Genomic DNA, 20,083 nt, shown 5'->3' with positions numbered 1-20,083 from the left:
TCATATCCCAATTCCCTTATCAAATACCCACCCCAATTCCTAAGGGTAAAAATGTAAAATTATCAAATTTGTTTAGGATAAAAGGAGTGGAGGAGACAGCCCTGACGATGCCAAGATGCTTCCTAGAGAATTCCAAATTCAATGGCTTGTAGCACAGCAGTTAATCATTCTGTGTTAGGGCTTCAACGCCAAATTGTTGGGAAGAGGTTATCCCTCCTTTCATTGCCTGCAGTTACAAACCTTGGTGGCATTCCCAGAAGGAGAAGAAGCTGTCATGTCTATGCCCATCTTCAACCTTCCGTTGTTTCCGATAACCCCAAGTATGGCAACAAACAGGTCATCACAATTACTCCACGCCTTTACGACTATATATTGACAAACGTTCGGGAGCCTGAGGTGCGGTTTCGATTCTTCCGTTTCTCTTGTTAAGCCATTCTCTTCTCTGTCTCTCTGGTATTCTTATCATGCTTTACCTTCTTCAGATTCTAAGGCAACTTCGGGAGGAGACTGCTAATATGCGGGGTTCTCAAATGCAGGTACTTTTATTATGATTTTGTTTTTTCTATAAATTTAGTATCTCCAAACCACCATTATTCATCGAATTCAACTCCAGTATCATTCAAATGTTCTCTTAAAAGGTATCTCCGGAGCAGGCACAACTACTTGCCATGCTCGTCCAGATTCTCGGGGCGGAACGATGTATTGAAGTTGGTGTTTACACTGTAAGGACCTCAATAACACCTTCGTTTCTGAACTTCAGTTGTCTCAGTTGCGCTACAGCTTACCATTTTGAAGAACATATTCTGTTAACACTCTATGTATGGTGAAGTATCAAATATCATTAGTGTTGTCAAATTCTCTGGCCTGCTTTGCTTGTTAGGCATATGAAAACACAAATATTAGAATTATATGAAGTTTAAAATGAATGTACTCATATAATTTGAAAATGGATTGAGCAAATGATGGTATTACACATGATTTCTGATGGATATGTTTATAGTATCTTAAACATTTTGCCAGATGAACGTTTTGTCAAGCTATGAATACTTGGTAAAAGTCTTTTATGCAGGTTCAATGCCATGAAAAAATGTTATGTATCTCAGTCATTTAATATCCGACTAATGCATACTAATAACTGTTATGATTAAGGAAAAAAAATATATGCATACCCGACTACGAAAAATAACTGAAATGGGCTACATTTGTTTTTCTCATTAGCAATATAATGATGTGATTCAATGTCACTCTGAGGCAGTTGACCGTCATTTTTGCCACGAACTCACTTTTGAATATGCTCTATATTTGTGTCCCTAAGTTGTTGAAGAACATCTTCTGACCCAAAGAAACTTTGAACAGCATTCTACTTGTTTTAACTGTTGTAATGATGTAATCTCTCATAAAAAGCGAGTAGGACATATTATCAAGATTACTTTTAGCACCATAGAGGCTCGACCACAACTAATGTGTAGCCCACTCAGTTGTTCTTCTTGTGAGCTTGCACACATGTACTCAGGTTTAGGAATGATTCAGCATACACATTTATTCATTTAGTTCAATATTTGCACCTTCACTATGAAGGCTGCTTCACATTTTAGTACTATACTAATTTGGCATTAGAATTTGTATTACCATCCTATGGTATTTTCTGTTTTGTTTTTCATGTTCCATTTTAAGATTAACTTCTTATTATACAGAAGACCGCTTGTGCTCTGCAAATGAAGTAGCAATATATAGCATCTTATTATAATCACGATCATTTATTTTCAGGGATACTCATCGTTGGCTATTGCTTTAGTCCTACCAGAATCAGGTTATTTAGTTGCTTGTGAAAGAGATTCCAAATCTCTTGAGGTTGCAAAAAGGTACTACAAGCAGGCTGGTGTGGCACACAAGGTGATTCACATTTCTTCTATATGCTAATTTAGAATTATAAAGTTCTTGATTTTGCCAGTAGTACAGACTGAATCTTATCCAGTGATATGGATAGCTCTGATACAATTTATTGACTTTAGGTGGACGTGAAACACGGACTAGCATCAGATGCTCTAAAATCTTTGATTTTAAATGGAGAATCCGGCAGGTATATTGCACAAAGAACACAATTATTTAATGAAGTTCAATTATATATCTGTTCCTGTGGACATGTGCCTTAAAAGTAGCATACATGAGAGAGCTGTGGCACAAACTATTTAGATTGGCTAATTTGGACTGGGTTTCTCTTATGAGTATATGTGATATGATGACTATCTTTTATAAGGGATTGGGAAGCTCCACTAGAGGCAAGGTTCTATGGCAAACCACATGTCTCGCTTTGATTTGGGTTACGTGGTGGGTGGGAAAGAAATACTTGGATTTTTTAGGATAAGGCAAGGTCTTCAGAGGCTTGTTGGGATATCATTCATTTCTTCGCATCATTTTGGGCCTCTTGCACCACATTTTAAGGGCATTTCCCTATAATGTGGTTCAACTTGATTGAATATCAGTGTGTAGTTTGAAAGGTGTGGCAGGGAATTTTTCTTGTACGGAACTATGATTTGATTGTGTATATTCCCATATGGTACTTCACTGTTGTTTAGGTTTATTTTGTACTTTGAAGGTTCCGACATACCTTCTATCTAGTTCCTTTAATTTTTGGGGGGCATTTCTCATCGTTCTTTTGTACCTCATGATACCTATCTTAATATATTACATTATTGTTTCTAATTAAAAAAAAAAAAAAAAAGTAGCATACATGAGAAAGGGACAGATTGACATTAAGGCACTCTGCCTTGGAGGTCATATGAATGGAATCAACTCACATGATTATATGCATTTGATTTTCGTTTTTGTACAATTGTAACCTTACGGTTTTTTGGTGAACCATTTGCACTGTTATATGTCATCCTATGGTAGATAATCAAGACCAAGTTACATGTTTTTTTTCTTATATTAAAGGAAAATTAGATTCTAAGTTATTGGGCTGATCCCTTGCCTAATTTTCCTATGACAAACCAACTTTTCTAACTCCTCAAGTTGCAATTTCATGGCACAGAGGATCCGAATCCATTCATCAATTTGTTTATTTTCAAAAACTGCAATCTTTGTCCTAGTAAAAGGAGTTTCTTTATGACTAATTGCGGGGTAACATATATTTATGTTTTAGAACATTCTTTTAGTGCCATTTTTACTTTTTATGACTGATCAAGATAACAAATTAAATAATGTTTTCTGCATCTTCTTTTTAATGCAGCTATGATTTTGCATTTGTTGATGCTGACAAGAGAATGAATCAAGAATACTTTGAATTGCTACTGCAACTGGTAAGACCAAAATGTCATGTTTAAACAGTATGTTCTAGATCCACTGGCAACATCTAATTTGATGAAACTGATAATTCAATTTTCCGTCAGTAGTTTGTAAGAAATGCACTTAGTCTCCTGTTGCAGGTGAGGACCAGGGGTGTCATTGTGATTGATAATGTTCTCTGGCATGGAAAAGTTGCTGATCCTCTGGTGAATTAATATCACTCTGATTTGTAAACTTTGCCCATTGAAAGGAAAAATATTTCTAATATCATCTCTTGAACAGGTAAATGATGCTAGGACTGTCAGCATAAGAAATTTTAATAAAAATATCATGGAGGACAAGCGTGTAAGCATCAGTATGGTAGGTATATACCATATAGGTTTTTTGTTTTTGTTTTATCAAGTTGTGAACAACTCTTTTCATTTTGTACATACCCTAACATTTTGGCTTTTTAGGTACCTATTGGAGATGGCATAACAATCTGCAGAAAAAGATGACCACACATTAAAAACATCTGGTACTATGTTGATGCAATGACCTATTTCATAAAGAAAGTATCAATTACATTAGTGTATGCAGCTGATATTTCCTTGGTCTCAGTTATTGTGAAAAGGTATCATATCCAACGGCTTCCATGGTTTCCACAGAAAGGTAATTTAGTCATTGAGACACCAGACTCTTGGTTAAAACATTGGTCCTGTGTTGGCATTCCTTCAACAGCTTGACAATTCAGTTTGAGATATGAAAGTCTGCTGAAATTGATGGTGGCAGAGACTACATTCTCTTGCGATGAATTTTGGTCCAGATGGAAAGCAGGGATAACAATCATCCTGGTGCACCTTGCAAGGGTGACTGCACTATCAACCATGAATTCAATAATCACTTAACATATGTTGCCAATAAAAAGGCAGGCTATGTTCAGATGCCATGAAGTGTGCAATCATTTGTTATTTTTGTCTATCTTTGAACTTGTAAGTTGTCTTCTGTACCGTATCTATGCGTCTCCAAGTAGCACATTGAACTCTGTATCGTCTTTGAACTAACAAAAAATTGCAGTTTTGATGAAATTTTGGGATACAATGAGTTTTATTTGTTGCTGTGATTTGATATGATTACTTCTAACTCTTAGGGCTAAAATTGAATGCCATGTTCATTTCTCAGTAAAGCTCAAGAGTCCTATCAAAACACATGAAGTGTCTAACAAACAATGAAGTGAATATGTGATGAAGAAAGGAATTGTCATTGCAACAACAAAATCCAGATGAAAACATCAAGTTACCAGCCTGGTATGATGATGAGCTAGGTTGGTGGTCGCTGATTTTGTTGGTCTGCTCTTTATAGGCAAAGAAAATTTATTAGAAAAGTGCCTAAGAAGAAGGGTGTGCAACCCATGTACAGGATCTTGTAAGTCACCATGCATCACAGAGTTGAGAAGAAAAGAAAATAATAATTAAGAGAGAACTAAGCGGCAACACCACCGCCTCATAGTAAGTATGCATGGTTACTAGAAGAGAACCAGTTTTCTGCAGTAAAACTTCATTCTGCAAACACTGTCACTGCACTCAACGCTACCGATATTGCTCTCTTCACCACAATCCTCGCCATCTTGCCGGTTCTTGAGCTCCCTGCATTGGCACAACGATTAGGCCTTTACCATGGTTTCTGGGGCCTTGCTTGGAAAGCAAAGGCCCTGTGTGGGCAGAGAGCATGGCACCATATGCCCCCTTTACCCCCTCCTCACCTGCAAAGGCACCTGTACCTCCCATTTTGGAATACTTTGGACATGGGTAATTTTGCCAGTGGGTTCACCCCTTTGTTTTATAGTGGTCCCAGATGATGCCACCATTGATAAGGGAAATTGAATGTTACCTTCTATTAAATGTCAATTGCTGTGCACAACAGCAATTTTAGAAGGTAGTGCAGAGTGAGGAGCAGCTTTTTCCCCAAGGATTTCTTGCATTCTAGTGGCCATAAAACAGTAAAACCTATGAAGGCGGAGCTCGATTGACAGGAGAAAAGCCATAAGCCAAATTTACAGCGTAGCTATAATTAACTCAAATCATGGTTTACAAGATATTTGCTGATCCATTCTCCATATTGGATTTGCATCTATAAGACCACAAGCACCACAAGATTCATATATCAGCTGGCACTGTGTTTGTTTGTCTCAACTATTTATTTACCTCAACAATTGTTTAACCACTTTAGGAATGCTACGGCATCAATCCTTATATGGCAACAGCACATGTATGTTTAAACCTACACGCACAATAGAAAAAAAGATGGGACAAATCATTTTCCCAAGCAGCAAAACAACTTGGTCACCTCTAGAAAGAGTTATTCTTCGGTGCAGAAAATTGGTCTTGATCACTGATGTAAATGAGTTTCTGAAAATTTAAGCATTGGCCAGATCGCCATAGATGCTGATCAATGACCTTGATCATCAGGACCACGTCCATTGGGTTGGTTGTCCTCACCAGCTTCCTCTTCAACTCTATCTCCAAAATCAACCCAGGGTAGTATCGACTCAAACAAAACAGCTAATGGACTTCGATTTGCAATGTCTCGTGGAGCACGATCACCACCATGTGGATTGACAACTTGGTTCACATTTAGCACCTCCTCTCTCATCCTCGGGTCAGCCATAAAATTTTGCAAGTTATCAGGTGGAAGAGTTGGCACTGAATCAGAGAAATCTGACACCAATAAATGACCATACCTGACAAACAAGAACTTCTGTCATCCAATCTCCCAAATACACAATAAATTTAACCGTATGAACACAGGAAGTATATCTACCATCTACTTAACAAGAAGATTCAAGTCTAGCCTGATATCCATAACTAAATCTAAGAACTGTTACTGAGATTTAATTGTTCCAGAGACAATTGCAGCACAACCACCATTATGGGGTGAAAAGCCAAAGAAAAAAAAATAGTTAACTAGAGAACTAAACAATAGTCTTTGAATAAATGAAAATACTCACTCATTTTTCTGAGAAGAGAACACTTCTTTTCTTACACAAGCCCAATCCCTAGCTTCACTTCCATTACTTTCCAGTGTTTCAATCACCAGAAGGGCAGCATTTCTCAACAATTTTTGCAAATCTGGGAGCCTCCATATGATATAACTCCTCTCTACATAGATATTAATCAGGTGATCCAAGGAGAGGCTCCCTGCTTGTTCTGATTTAAAAAAAGCTTGCTTGAGTATATTTGTCCATGCCTGGTCCTTTAAAGGTACCTTTGCAACTAATTTCTTAAGGACCGAAGGGTGAAGCATCAAAGCCTGCCTCATAAGATCAGTTGAAGTAGCCTTCACATTTTCCACATGAGTGTCTTTTGAGGATTCATCTCTCTCAAGATAAAACCGGCAAATGGCAAGGGAATATGAGAAGTTTGGAAACAACCACAAGGAGTTATCACTTTTGTAATCTTCAGAGAAACGTTCTAGCCAAGCATATTCCTCTGCCCTCAAAGCAAAGTAGTCAATGCAGAACATGATCCCCATTGGATCATCTGAATCCAGTGAAAGCAACAGTTTGCAAACTTCAAGGGCAGACCGATGACAACCTCGCCTGTCCATGTTTTTCATGTGAGTGAAAAGTGTTGTGAACAATGGCTTGTTTGTTTCATGGCTGAATTTTAATTGACAATTACCCTGCAATGGGGTAAACATTGGATTCCATGCACATTCCAAGGCATACAAAGACTTTGCAGTAGCATCAGCTGACATGTGATGTTCCCCCACAAATTTAAAATAGTCTGCCATTGTTATGAGTGAATCCAAGTGATAAGGATAGTACAGTAAAACACTGGCTATACTGTTCAGATCATGAATAGATTTGGCACCTTCAAACGCTCTCTGAGCTTGGCCATAGGAAGAAGAATGTACATATCTACATGACATAAACAAAGCCAAAATTAGGGCACATAGTTTAATAAGCTCAAACCAAAGTGCTATATATTATAGTGGAAATGAGATATGCTGTTATGATCCTCAAGATGGGCGCTGAACTACCTTTTTTATCCAAAATATAAAATTATTACATAGTTAATAATAACATGTGATCATAATTGCTTACGCACAAGATAACAGGAGATGTGTGATGAACTCAGCTTCACAGACCATTCACATCGCACAACTCTCCTCAATTTTGAAAAATTTACATCATATGTCACAATGAGTGCTGGAGAAACAAATCGACAAGTCAAATCAGCAAATTAAGAATTTTCCTTTATAGCAGGATCCCCCTCTAATTCAAACACTTATGCAGTGGTTTCCATACTTAAGCAGTGACCAATGTATGAAATGTCACATGAGTCCTAACATTTCCCATAGTGCACATGATAGAAATGCACAAATTAAAGGAAGAGCTAAGAGTAAATATATGGGACACACTCCCCATAACCTTTTCGTTTGGTAAAAGATACATAGCAGGGGTGCTTATGGCAAGAACCTACTAGTGATTAAGACACTAGTTATAGATGGTTCTAGCAAGTTTCAATGTCCCCTCAGGTTATTTTTCATGTGGAAAATCACCTAGATGTTTGATCCTCACATTCGTGAGCTTTGCTTCTGCATGCATGCATGCACATTCGGATAACCAAAATTGCAAATCACAACCACTGTCCATGGCACTAATTGTTGGAGCATCTAATCAAAATTGCATGTGCAAAGGAATACCATTTGCCATGTTGAACCATTTATCCACAAGGCATTCACACCCTGTTAAAATTCCAAATTGCAGCTCACATAAAGGTTTGCATTACAAGCAAAGAATGAGTCGTTCATATTAAAACAGAAAGGTAAGGCTAGCAGTTGCAATTCAATAACATAGTCTGTAGCTCGCATAAAGGTGTGCATTACAAGCAAAGAATGAGCCATTCATATTAAAACAGAAAGATTTGGTCAGCAGTTGCAGTTCAATAACATAGTCTTAACATGGAAGAAAAGGTGTAGAGCTCCAAAATTGTCAAGCAGACTAAGGATGATAGTTACCTGAAGAAGTTCAATCCATCTTTGGATTCCAGAAATTCCATAGACAAAGATCCATCCCAACGGGGCCAATGGTCTGAGGGAGACACAAGAATAGTCTTTTTGGGATTGTGGCTTCCACGTCTTCCCCCACGTATCTGTCTGGAACTACCAGTTTGCTGACTATTCTCAAAAGAACTCACTACCTTAGAGCCAAATATTCGCCGCAGCTCGTTTTCAGCACTTAAAAATTTTGGGTCTACTTGTAATATGGAGGTCGTGTACTGTTTAGCCCGGTTATCACAAACTTTTACATTCACTGATTTAGCTTCTGTAGAGCCAGGCTGATTGCTAGAAGAGTTACTATCAAGAGACAATGTTTTCAAAATCACATCCAAGGGTTTTTCAGCTTTATCCACTCTTGAAAATGAACCCTGCTTGCCCTTTATCTTTTTCTTTTTCTTTTTCTTTGATTTATGATTAGAAGTTGAAACTACATCAGCAGTACTTTTCTCCACAGAGGATTCTTGTTCATTAATGTTTCTGGTCAACGTTTCGTTAGCAATTTCACTTTCATCCCCCTGCAGATGAAATTGATCATTAGCAAGTCAAACAAATAAAGTGCCAATGTTCAATGATTACCCATTCAGCAGCCACCAATAATTTGTAAAATGAATTTACAAATGCACAAACACACAAAAAACTCAATAATGAATTTTTACCAAAAGTTAACACTTGGTAACAATGGAAATACAAGAGAGAAGCATAAGCTAGCATCTAATATAGTCTCACATCTGTGAATTATTACTGCAATGGGAATGAGGTTTGAAAAACAAGTGAATTAATAATAAAGTACAATCTCTGAGGTTCAAATTCATTTATAGCTTTATTTGGGATACGGATTAACTTTGCAATTAACAATATAGGAAGTAGAAGTAATTATTACAAGAGTGTAATGGAGTTTTATGTTTGGAACTATATTTTTAAAATTGATTTTATTAAACATAAGGATAAATATGATATCTTTAATGCTATGCTTGGTTTTAAGAAAGAAATTTAAAAAAAAAAATACTAAAGAAAATAATTTTCTAATGTTTGATTTTATTATGAAAAATACAAAAGAAAAACAAATAAAATTTAAATTAGTTAGAAACTTATACATTTTTAGATTATTTAATCTTTATATAAAAAATCTAAAACAAGTGAAACAAATTTGAAGTAGCATATAAAAATAATTTATTGATGTTAAATCTATTTTTTGTATTTTCCTTTGCTTTTCTTTCCTTCCACTTTTCATCCTCATTTCCTTCTCCTTGCATTTTCCCTTGAATTTTCCAAGAACCAAACATAGCCTTGGTAAGAAAGTACAATCTCCAACCCTCAAATACATCTACAGCCCTATTGGGGATAGGGTTTAATAAGAAGTACTTTGACTAAGTTTTATGTTTGGGAATTATATTTTAAAATTATTTTTATTAAAAATAAGGATAATTATGATATCTTTCAAATTTTTAATTAAATAAAAATCAGCTTGGCTGGGTAAATTACATTGGGAAATATGGAGTCATGATTGAGAATTCTATCAAACACACTAATAAGTAGCTGCAGACTTTGAGAAGCTTTCCCAAACAGGGCCTATCTATGTAGGAGGGCTTATTGTATAGGAGAGGAAGGGGTGAGGCTATAGAGAAACTTTGCCCAATCACAAGAACAAGGGCTAAAATACAATACATACATAGGCATATGCTTGAATGATTTCCAAGTTGAATTCTTAACGGAGGGTAAGAGAGTTGAGAGGACAAATTCACTAAAGAATTCATATAGAAAGTTCTTCCAATTCTAATGGCAAATAGAAACAATGAAAAACACCTGTTGATTTCATCTTCGCAAATCGCAAATCCCAGAGAAACGATATGAAAAATGAATTACAACATCATCCCATCTCAAGAATTGGGAAAAAAAAAAAATCTTTAATGGTTATTCATTTATGAATAGCAGCAGAACTTGCTATGAAGAAGAAAGAAGCAATATGGGAACCTGAGCTTCATCGTCGTCGTCGTTGAGGATATGGAAGAGATTTTTTGAAGGAGGAGCGACGGAATCGGGAGAGTCCGAGTCATCGTCGTTGTCGAGCTGCGGCTGCTGCTCTTCTTGTTCTTGCAAAACCTTCCTCAGCAATCGCGCCGACATTGCTGTTCTTTGACAATCCAATAAAGCCTTCAACCTATGTGGGTGTGGGTGGATGTAATAAATTTGTATTCATTTTGATCAAAAATTGAAAACATAAACAGAATCCCAGACGGGAAATCGCTAGGGTTCTTACACTGGTTTGACCTAATCGGAGGCCTCTTCACTCCCCAGCTCCGGTCCGTTCCGTTTATTATCAATTCAAGTGCGTCAGGAAATTTTGGATGTTAATTCATCTATATCACATGCGCCTAAAGGGATTTTGTTTTTTCTCTACATGTTGCTTCAAAAATAAAATATTATTAAAAAAAAATTGACATTTTGTTGTTCTAAAAAAAAAATTATAAATAAAAAATTATTTAAAAATAAATACAAAAAAAAAAAAGAAAGAGATATCACTTGTTCAATTTATAGTTTTTTTTTTCAATGTTTTGATAATTGGATTCATTATTGAACGAAAAAAATTATTATTCATCATTCATTGATCGGACCAATTATTGAATTGGTGACTTAATAAATATATAATTTATATATTATTGTATAAATTATATATTTAGAATAAAAAAATTTAATATTTAATTTTATCTTTATTTATTTTATTATTTTAAATTTTAAAAAATTATTATATTATTTTTATGCTTATCATTATATAATTATTATAAAATAAAGTTTGTTTTCCTTAAATATTATAAGCAATCCTACATCAAAAATTTATAAACTGATGTAAAACAAGAATAAATGTGACTCAAATAAAAGTAGAGATACTATATATTACTTTAATAATATATATAAAGGGGAGAAAGAAATCAAATAAGAGAAGTGTTGAGAGAATGAAAGAAATAGAGAATAAGAGAGAGAATGAGAAGAAGAACAAAAGCTTCTTTTTCTTTGGATGCTCCTTACATGGGGTATAAGAAGCCTTTTATAGGCTTCACCATATGAACTCTCATTACTCATCTTAAAGATGAGTAAATGGAGTTCATAAATAACCATTAATATTTTATTCAATATGATCATTCACCACTTTATTTACAACACTCCCCCTTGGATGACCACCATATTAAAAGAATATGTTTCATTAAAACCTTGTTAGTAAAAAACCTTATAAGAAAAACTTAGCGAAGAAAAAAGATTACAATATTCTTTTCTTGGTATGTTAGGATTGCCTCATTAAAAACCTTGTTAATAAAACCCAGTAGGACAAAACCTAGACAAAGAAAAAAATAGTACAATATACTAACATCCTTTTACAAGCATACTCCCCCTCATGTCAATATTCTTGAGTTGACGCATTCCAATCTTGTGTATTAACTTCTTGAATGTTGAGGTTGACAATGATTTTATGAATAAATCTTCTAGATTATCACTTGAGCGTATTTGTTGCACATCAATTTCACCACTCTTTTAGAGTTCATGTGTATAAAAGAATTTTGGTGAAATGTGTTTAGTTTTATTTCCTTTAATATAACCCTTTGTTATTTGTGCAATGCATGCAACATTATCTTCAAATAATATTGTTGGGTCACCTTTGATAGAGGAGAGTCTACATGATTCCCGAATATGCTGGATCATAAATCTTAGACATATACATTCACGATTTGCTTCATGAATTGCCAATATGTCTGAATGATTTGATGATGTGGCCCCCATTGTTTGTTTGACAGATCTTCATAAAATAGTAATACCATTGCAATTAAACACATACCCTGTTTGTGACCTACTTTTATGTGAATCTGAAAGATATCCTGCATCTGCATATCCAAGCAATTGTTGCTTTGATTCCCTTGAGTAAAATAGACCCATATCAGTAGTTTCGTGAAGATAATGAAATATATGTTTGATACCATTTCAATGTCTTTGAGTTGGAGCAGAATAGTATCTTGCTAATAAATTGACAAAAAAAGCAATGTCTGGACGTGTACAATTGACAAGATACATAAGTGCACCAATAGCACTAAGATATGATACTTCAGGACCAAGTAATTCTTCATTTTTTTCTCAAGGTGAAATGAGTCTTTTTTCACATCAAGTGATCGGACAACCAATAGAGAACTTAAAGGATGCGCTTTATCCATATAAAAACACTTCAAAACTTTCTTAATGTATGTTGATTGATGTACTAAAACTCCATTTGGAAAATGCTCGATTTGCAGGCCGAGACAAAATTTTGTTTTTTCAAAATCTTTCATCTCAAATTCTTTTTTCAAGTAATTTGTTGTTCTTGTGAGTTCTTCAGGAGTTCCAACAAGATTTAAGTCATCAACATACACTACAATAATTACAAATCCGGTTTCTGATATCTTAATGAAGATGTATGGGCATATAGGGTTATTCACATACCCTTTTTTTAACAAGTATTCGCTAAGGCGATTGTACCACATGCATCCAGATTACTTTAATCCATACAAGGATCGTTGTAACTTGATTGAGTACATGTTATGAGGCTTTGTACTATTTGCTTTAGGCAATTTAAATCCTTCAGGGATTTTCATGTATATATCATTATTCATGGATCCGTATAAATATGTTGTAATAACATCCATGAGACACATATCCAGTCTTTCTGAGACTGCCAAACTGGTTAAGAAACGAAATGTGATTGCGTCCATGACGGGAGAATATGTTTGCTTGTAATCAATACCAGGTCTCTACGAAAAACCTTGTGCTACTAATCGCGCTTTATATCTTATGATCTCATTATTCTCATTGCACTTTCGTATAAATACCCATTTATACCCAACAAGATTTACATCTTCAGATGTTTGGATTACAGGTCCAAAAACTTCTCGTTTTGTTAATAAGTTTAACTCTACCTGTATAGCTTCTTTCCATTTTGGCCAATCATTTCTATGTCGTTATTCCTCCACATTTCATGGTTCGGGATCTTCATCATTTCTTATGATATCGAATGCCACTTGGAAAGCGAAAATAGTGTTAATAACAATATTATTTCGATCCCATTTTTCTCTTGTGTGTACATAACTTACTGAGATCTCACAATTTTCAGGTACATGTGCCTTTTCAAGGGCTTCTCGTTTAATATGTGCCTTTTCAGGGGCTTCTTGTTCAATATGTGTTTCTTCAGGGGCTTTCTGCATTATTTATGCCTCTTCTAGGGCTATAGATGTATCAATTTTAAACTGATTAGTCAGTTTGATGGTCTCTTCTAGAGTGCCAAGTTTTTTCTTGGGTTTTCCTCTTCCAAGAAGTTACATCTTTTGAGCCGATAAGTCTACCATGCTTCAGGCGTATCTTAGATTCATTTGTTAACTGTCCTACAGAGACATCAATCCGTGCTAGAGTATTTGCAGTCGGGATATGTGACTTTGTCACTTTCTTTGTATCAATGAATGCATCTGGTAGTTGATTTGCAAGATTTTGCAAATGAATGATCCTTTGAACTTCTAGTTCACATTGATTTGTACGAGGATCAAGATGAGACATAGTAGATGTCTTCCAACTAATTTCTCGTCGTTCTTCAAGAATTGACTTTTCTTCCCCTAATGATGGGAAAACACTCTCATTAAAACGAAAATCCGCAAAGCGGGCTGTAAAAACATCGTCTGTCAAAGTTTCAAGATATCTTATGATAAATGGAGAATCAAAACCTACATAAATCCCAAGTCTTTGTTGGGGACCCATTTTAGTGCGTTGTATAGGTGCAATTGGTACATATACTGCACAACCAAAGATTCGTAAGTGAGAGATATTTGGTTGTTTTCCAAGCACAAGTTGTAAAGGGGAGTATTCATGGTAAGTTGTAGGTCGAATACGGACTAAAGTTGCAGCATGCATAATAGCATGTCCCCAAGCGGAAGTAGGTAATTTGGTTTTCATTAGTAATGGTCGAGCTATTAATTGGAGGTGTTTGATGAAGGATTCTGCTAAACCATTTTGGGTATGAGTATGAGCAACAAGATGCTCAATATTTATCCCCACTGACATGCAATAGTCAATGAATGTTTGAGAAGTAAATTCACCAGCATTATCAAGACGTATTGTCTTAATTGGATAATCTGAAAATTGTGCTCGTGATATGATTATTTGTGCAAGGAGTCTAGCAAAGGCAACGTTACGTGTAGAAATGAGACAAACATGTGACCACCTAATAGAAACATCCATTAAGATAATAAAATAACGGAATGGTCCACATGGTAGATGTGTAAGCCTACATATGTCCCCATGTATTTTTTTTAAAAAAGATTGGTGACTCAGATATGACTTTAGCAAAAGATGGTATGACTATCAATTTACCTTGTGAACATGCAGCACATGAGTATTCATTAGGTGAAAGAATATTCCGATTCTTTAGTGGATGCCCATGTGAGTGTTCGATTATTTGATGCATCATTGAATACCTTGGGTGGCCTAGCCTGTCATGCCAAAGGACAAAAACTTTTGGGTCGTTGAACTTCTGGTTCATGACAACATATGATTCAATAGGCTTTATAGTTGTATGATACATCCCAGTGGAAAAAGTCGAGAGTTTTTCCATTATAAGCTTCTGGCCAGATATAATGAAAGTAATGTAAAGATATTCTATATTATTTTCGTTCATAGTTTCAATATGATATCCATTTTTGTAAATATCTTTACAACTGAGCAAATTTCTTCTGGATTTGCTAGAATATAAAGCGTCATTTATATGGAATCTTGTTCCATTTGGTAGCGTTATGTTTGCTATTCTAGAGCCTTCAATTAAGTTTGTAGTACCAGATATGGTACTTACATTAGCTTTTATTAATATCAATTCGAGAAAATATCTTTTATCTCGAAGAATTGTGTGCATGGTTGCGTAGTCTACGAGACATACATCATCCTCATTCATCTTGAGACCAAATAGCACATGGATTTTAGATATAACTAAAAAAAAGAGGCATAATGTAAATAACAAAAGAAAATTAGATGTAAATATAAGACATAATAATATATTATTTGATATAGAAAGTAACATTAATCAATGTTAATCTTCTTATCATTTATTAAATGGTCTGTTTTTTCAATGGGACTTCCAAAGAAATCAATGTCATAGTAGGTTAGGTCTAATCCATCACCATTGATAAAGTTCATCTCTATATATTTTCCTTTTGCTTTTATTGATGCTTGGTAAAGGTCGACCAAATGTTTGGGCATACGACAGGTACGCGACCAATGCCCTTTCATACTACATCTATAAAAATTATTCTCATAGTTCTTAGGAGGTTTATTTTGTAAACACTTCTCATTTTCTTGTTTTACCTTAGTATTGTTCCACTTTTGGTGGTGCAATGAGGTTTTCATTTTTTGAGAATTTGATGAATTATTATTATAATAACCATGGTATCAAGGATTTCTTCCACGACCATGACCACGACTACGTCCTCGTCCTCGTCCACGTCCACATCCACGAGTTTGAGACGATATTGCATTCACTTCAGGGAATGGTTTAGATCCAATTGGACGAGACTGATGATTTCTCATCAAAAGCTCACTATTTTGTTCATCAACAAGAAAACATGATATTAATTTATAATATTTTGTAAATCTACTCTCTTGATATTGTTGTTGCAAGAGCACATTCGAGGCATGAAACGTAGTAATTTTCTCTAACATGTCTTCTTCTGTGATTTTTTCTCCACACAACTATAATTGAGAGCTGATTTTAAAAAGTGTGGAGTTATATTCACTAATAGTTTTAAAATCTTGCAACCTCAGGTGCATCCAATCATATCGAGTTTTTGGGAGAATCACAGTTTTCTGGTGGTCATATCTTTCCTTTAAATTACTCCATAGGGTAAAAGGGACTTCTACCGTAAGATACTCATTTTTTAAACATTCATGGAAGTGATGACGAAGGAAAATCAATGCTTTCGTGCGATCCTGCAGGGATGCTTGATTTCCTTCTTTGATCATAGCTCCAAGGTTCATTGCATCAAGATGTATTTCAGCATCAATGATCTAAGATAGATAGTTCTTTCCCGAAATGTCAAGTGCCACAAATTTGAGTTTTGTGAGATTCGACATTGTCAAATAACTTCATATATATGATAAAACAATATTATTAGAATCAATTATAAATTGATAGCATTGGTATAACTTTGATTATAAACAAAATCAAATAATTTGTTTATAACCTTTAACAAAACAAATCAACAATAATATAAATATGTAAAATTTTATTCTATATAAATAACTTTAAGTTTAAGATATGAGAATTACCTTCAAAACAATTCATACTAATAACATATTGTACAACGAGAATAAATGTGACTCAAATAAAAGTAAAGATGACTATATATTACTTTAGTAATATATATAAATGGGAGAAAGAAATCAAAGAAGAGAAGTGCTGAGAGAATGAAAGAAAGAGAGAATAAGAGAGAGATAAAGAGAGGAAGAGTGAAAGCTTCTTTTTCTCTGGATGCTCCTTACATGGGGTGTAAGAAGCCTTTTATAGGTTTCACCATATGAACTCCCATTACTCATCTTAAAGATGAGTAAATGGAGTTTATAAATAACCATTAATATTTTATTCAATGTGGTCATTCACCACTTTATTTATAACATAAATTATATTTTATATAGATACTTTGCTTATCCTCGAAGTTTCAAACATGTTGGGTTGGAGATTGTTATTGGGCTGCAGTTGGGTCATTATGATACAAAGCACATTGGGCTAGAAATGAAGGGGGTTGGGCTCACATTATGATCTTGGTCAAAATAATGTTGACAGATTAAAAAAAAACCGCACGGTTCATCAGATTGGACCGGTTTGGACGAAGTCAATCGGACTGGAGGGTATTTATTTTTTTAATTATTGGTACTTGAACAAAAAGCTCCTATGGGTTTTTTTTTTTCTTTTTTCTTTTTTGTGTAATAATGAGTTTTTTATTATTATTTAGAATTAGCTAAAATATTATTTTAAAAAATTTGTATAAAATAATTTTTTTGAAAAGATGATTTATGCATATATTAAAAATACAATTCTAAAAATGTTTTATTTCTACAAATAATTTTAAAAGCTTTGAAAAGATGATTTTTGTATGAAAGACTGTTTTTTTTTTAAAAAAAAAATACGTTACAAAATAACTAGAATGGACAATAAAAAAGAAACTAGAATAAGAAGACATAGATTTAGGTGGAAAACCCTAGATAAGAAAAACCACAGTAAAGGAGAAGAAAATTCACTATATCAAAATATTGATATATGTTAATTGTTCCTTATTTTATCATTTGTTAAAGTTTTTTTTCTCAATATTTTTATGAGTTTTGATCAATTTTTATTTTACTGAGTGGTATTTTATATCAAAATATTCATCGATATATCTGATATATTTGTAAAATTAAGTTACGAATATAATCTTAGAAACCTAATATTTTCATCCTTGCACGATACACAATAAAAAGTTATAGTAGGATTATGAGTGTCAATCTGTGTTGATGGACGGATCTTATCAATGTCATACCAATATTTGTTTATGACGTAAATGATTTATTTGTTAAAAAGAAAGGATTAAATGGGTTAAATAGTTTAAAATTATACCCAGGTTAATCAACACGACTATTAAATAGGTTCATTTAAGTCAAATTCATATTATGCAAGTTGACTCAAAAATATTTTTTATTTTATTTTTTATTTTACTTATACATGTTTACACTCAAAAATCCAAATCTAAGAAAAATGGTATTGGATTTGAGTTACAAAGTATATCAAACTTAATCACCACTTAGTAGAACTATGGTATGGAGAACATTGAAGCAATGATTGAAGCCAGTTGTTTCTCTTAATTTTGTCACCAATGGTTGGTGTTGTTACAAGGTTAATAGATATATTCCGAGTAAATTTTCATTTTACAGAAGCAAAAAGAATCCTCCAGTATGGGAGGAGGAAGCAAGGCATCAAGTATGCTAAAGAATCAGATGGCAAACTCATTGGTTTTACTGATGGTGATTGAGCAGGAAGTACCGATGATGATGGAAGGAGTACATTTGGCTCTTCTTTTTTATGGGATCAAAAGTGATTTCAAAAAAGCGGTGGACTGCTGCATTGTCATGGACAGAAGCAGGGCATGTAGCAACAAATTAAGCTGCATGCGAAGCAATTTGGCTAAGGGAGCTAGTTGATGATTTGCAGCAGAATGTCTCAGAAACCTACTACAATCTTTTGTGACTGCTATGATTAAAAATCTTGGTTTTTCATGCAAGATCAAAGCACATGGAACTTTGGCATCATTATATTCATGATTCGGTAAGCGTAGGAGAAATTTGCTTGGAGTTGATCAACACAAATGAACAGCCTGCCAATGTTCTCACCAAAACATAACTAAAGAGAAGTTTGATAAGTTTAAGGAGCAACCGGAAATTACAAATCAAGAGGGGGTGTTGATAAATAATTTGCAATTTCATCAAAGGAGTAAATGTATCTTGTGTGAAGTCTTTTTTCTAGCTAGTATCATCGTCCGTTTGTGTTCTTCATGTCTTGGAATCTGGATGTCTAGAGTTCATATTATCAGCTAAAAATAGCTTGTCATGAATTAAGGGTTTGGAGAAGCCAAAAAAAGTTATCCAACAAGTCTGAACTTTCTGCCATGGATATGAACTCAACCCCATTTGAACAAAAAAAAAATGGAATCAAATCAGTTCTGCAGCTTGACAAGAAGATAACTGAAGGATCCAATTTAATTTGACAGGGGAAAATTCTTGATCCCTTCTATTCTGGCAGTCCAGGTGAACTTCTTCTTCTTCATCTTCTTTTGGCTAGGACATTCCAGGTAAAGCTTCTCAAAAGATCTATATATCAACTTCTTTGTTGATTAAGATGACATGCTATCAATTTTTTTTTCATGCTCATCCTTCCATGTTGCAGTATATCATTGTTGTGAAACTAATTCAACCAGCAATCATGGATGTCACTGTGGGTATCTGCAAGTTCTAATGGGGTTTTAAAGAATAGAGGGTCCTTTTTCTTCTGATTCTTCATGTATTCTATACCACTTTCACCTTAGCTGATCATAATTCATGCTTCCCGTTTCTGAATTTTTCAAGATTTCATACAGTAGCCATGCATCATGATGGACGTGATGAGCAAACCCAGAATGTAATCCATGGAGGAGGACGGGGGGCAGTGTTTGGGCAGACCTTTGCATGCTAAGAAGAAAATATCACTTCCCAAGTGGACCCTGGGGTGTTGAAAAAGGGCAGTAATCATCAATTGATAGCGATTATGGCTCCTCCACCCAGGCGTGGCAGCTGTGGATTGTAGTAGATTTTGCTTTTTATCTCTGCATAGATTGCGGGGAGGATGGAGGAGGAAGAAGAGGGGTCGAGGGGGACGGGGGGACCATGCTTCAAACCGCGGGTGCCATGTGAAAGGGGGACTCAAGCATATCATTAGGCACACCACTATCGGCTGCAGACATCATTACAGATAGGTAACCTTCTTTTGATTATATGCTTTCTGCTTTACATGACACGCTGAATGATTATTGTTAGGAATCCGATTGATCAAACAATGATGAAGGCTAATTACCTGAGACCCACCTTCATCTCTTTGGTCTGAAAGTATTGGAAATATTTATTTGATGAAATTGAATTTTTTTTTTTTAATATGAAAAAAAAAAAAAGAAACTATAAAAGGGCCTCATTTTGGGTATGT

At 34.7% G+C, this 20,083-nt stretch overlaps 2 protein-coding genes across 6 annotated transcripts; one reads left to right on the top strand and one right to left on the bottom strand.

The window, feature by feature from the left end:
• The first annotated feature begins 49 nt into the window (after window positions 1-49).
• LOC117932689 (O-methyltransferase MdmC-like) lies at window positions 50-4,374 on the top strand. Of its 5 annotated transcripts, XR_004654207.1 has the most exons (11): window positions 50-396; window positions 483-536; window positions 639-722; window positions 1,768-1,893; window positions 2,013-2,080; window positions 3,230-3,299; window positions 3,393-3,491; window positions 3,568-3,645; window positions 3,741-3,802; window positions 3,886-3,936; window positions 4,057-4,374. XR_004654207.1 is itself a non-coding variant. In XM_034853967.1 (10 exons), exons 1-9 carry the CDS (start codon window positions 142-144, stop codon window positions 3,780-3,782), a joined length of 843 nt encoding a protein of 280 aa, XP_034709858.1. In that variant the 5' UTR covers window positions 50-141; the 3' UTR covers window positions 3,783-3,802; window positions 3,886-4,374. The 5 variants fall into 5 exon arrangements, 4 of the variants coding, with proteins under 4 accessions (XP_034709858.1, XP_034709857.1, XP_034709859.1 ...); XM_034853967.1 differs by having other exon boundaries at window positions 3,426-3,491; window positions 3,886-4,374; XM_034853966.1 differs by having other exon boundaries at window positions 3,886-4,374.
• A 915-nt stretch (window positions 4,375-5,289) lies between these two features.
• LOC117932687 (transcription factor 25) lies at window positions 5,290-10,689 on the bottom strand. The gene is made up of 5 exons (XM_034853963.1): window positions 10,586-10,689; window positions 10,300-10,486; window positions 8,287-8,843; window positions 6,272-7,183; window positions 5,290-6,004 (listed from the first exon to the last, which is right to left on the bottom strand). Exons 2-5 carry the CDS (start codon window positions 10,450-10,452, stop codon window positions 5,713-5,715), a joined length of 1,914 nt encoding a protein of 637 aa, XP_034709854.1. The 5' UTR covers window positions 10,453-10,486; window positions 10,586-10,689; the 3' UTR covers window positions 5,290-5,712.
• Between the last annotated feature and the right edge of the window lie 9,394 nt (window positions 10,690-20,083).

The sequence above is a fragment of the Vitis riparia genome, chromosome 15 (assembly GCF_004353265.1).
Source record: "Vitis riparia cultivar Riparia Gloire de Montpellier isolate 1030 chromosome 15, EGFV_Vit.rip_1.0, whole genome shotgun sequence".
NCBI classification, from domain to species: Eukaryota; Viridiplantae; Streptophyta; class Magnoliopsida; order Vitales; family Vitaceae; genus Vitis; species Vitis riparia.
This window is presented reverse-complemented; position numbering and strand designations above follow the sequence as displayed.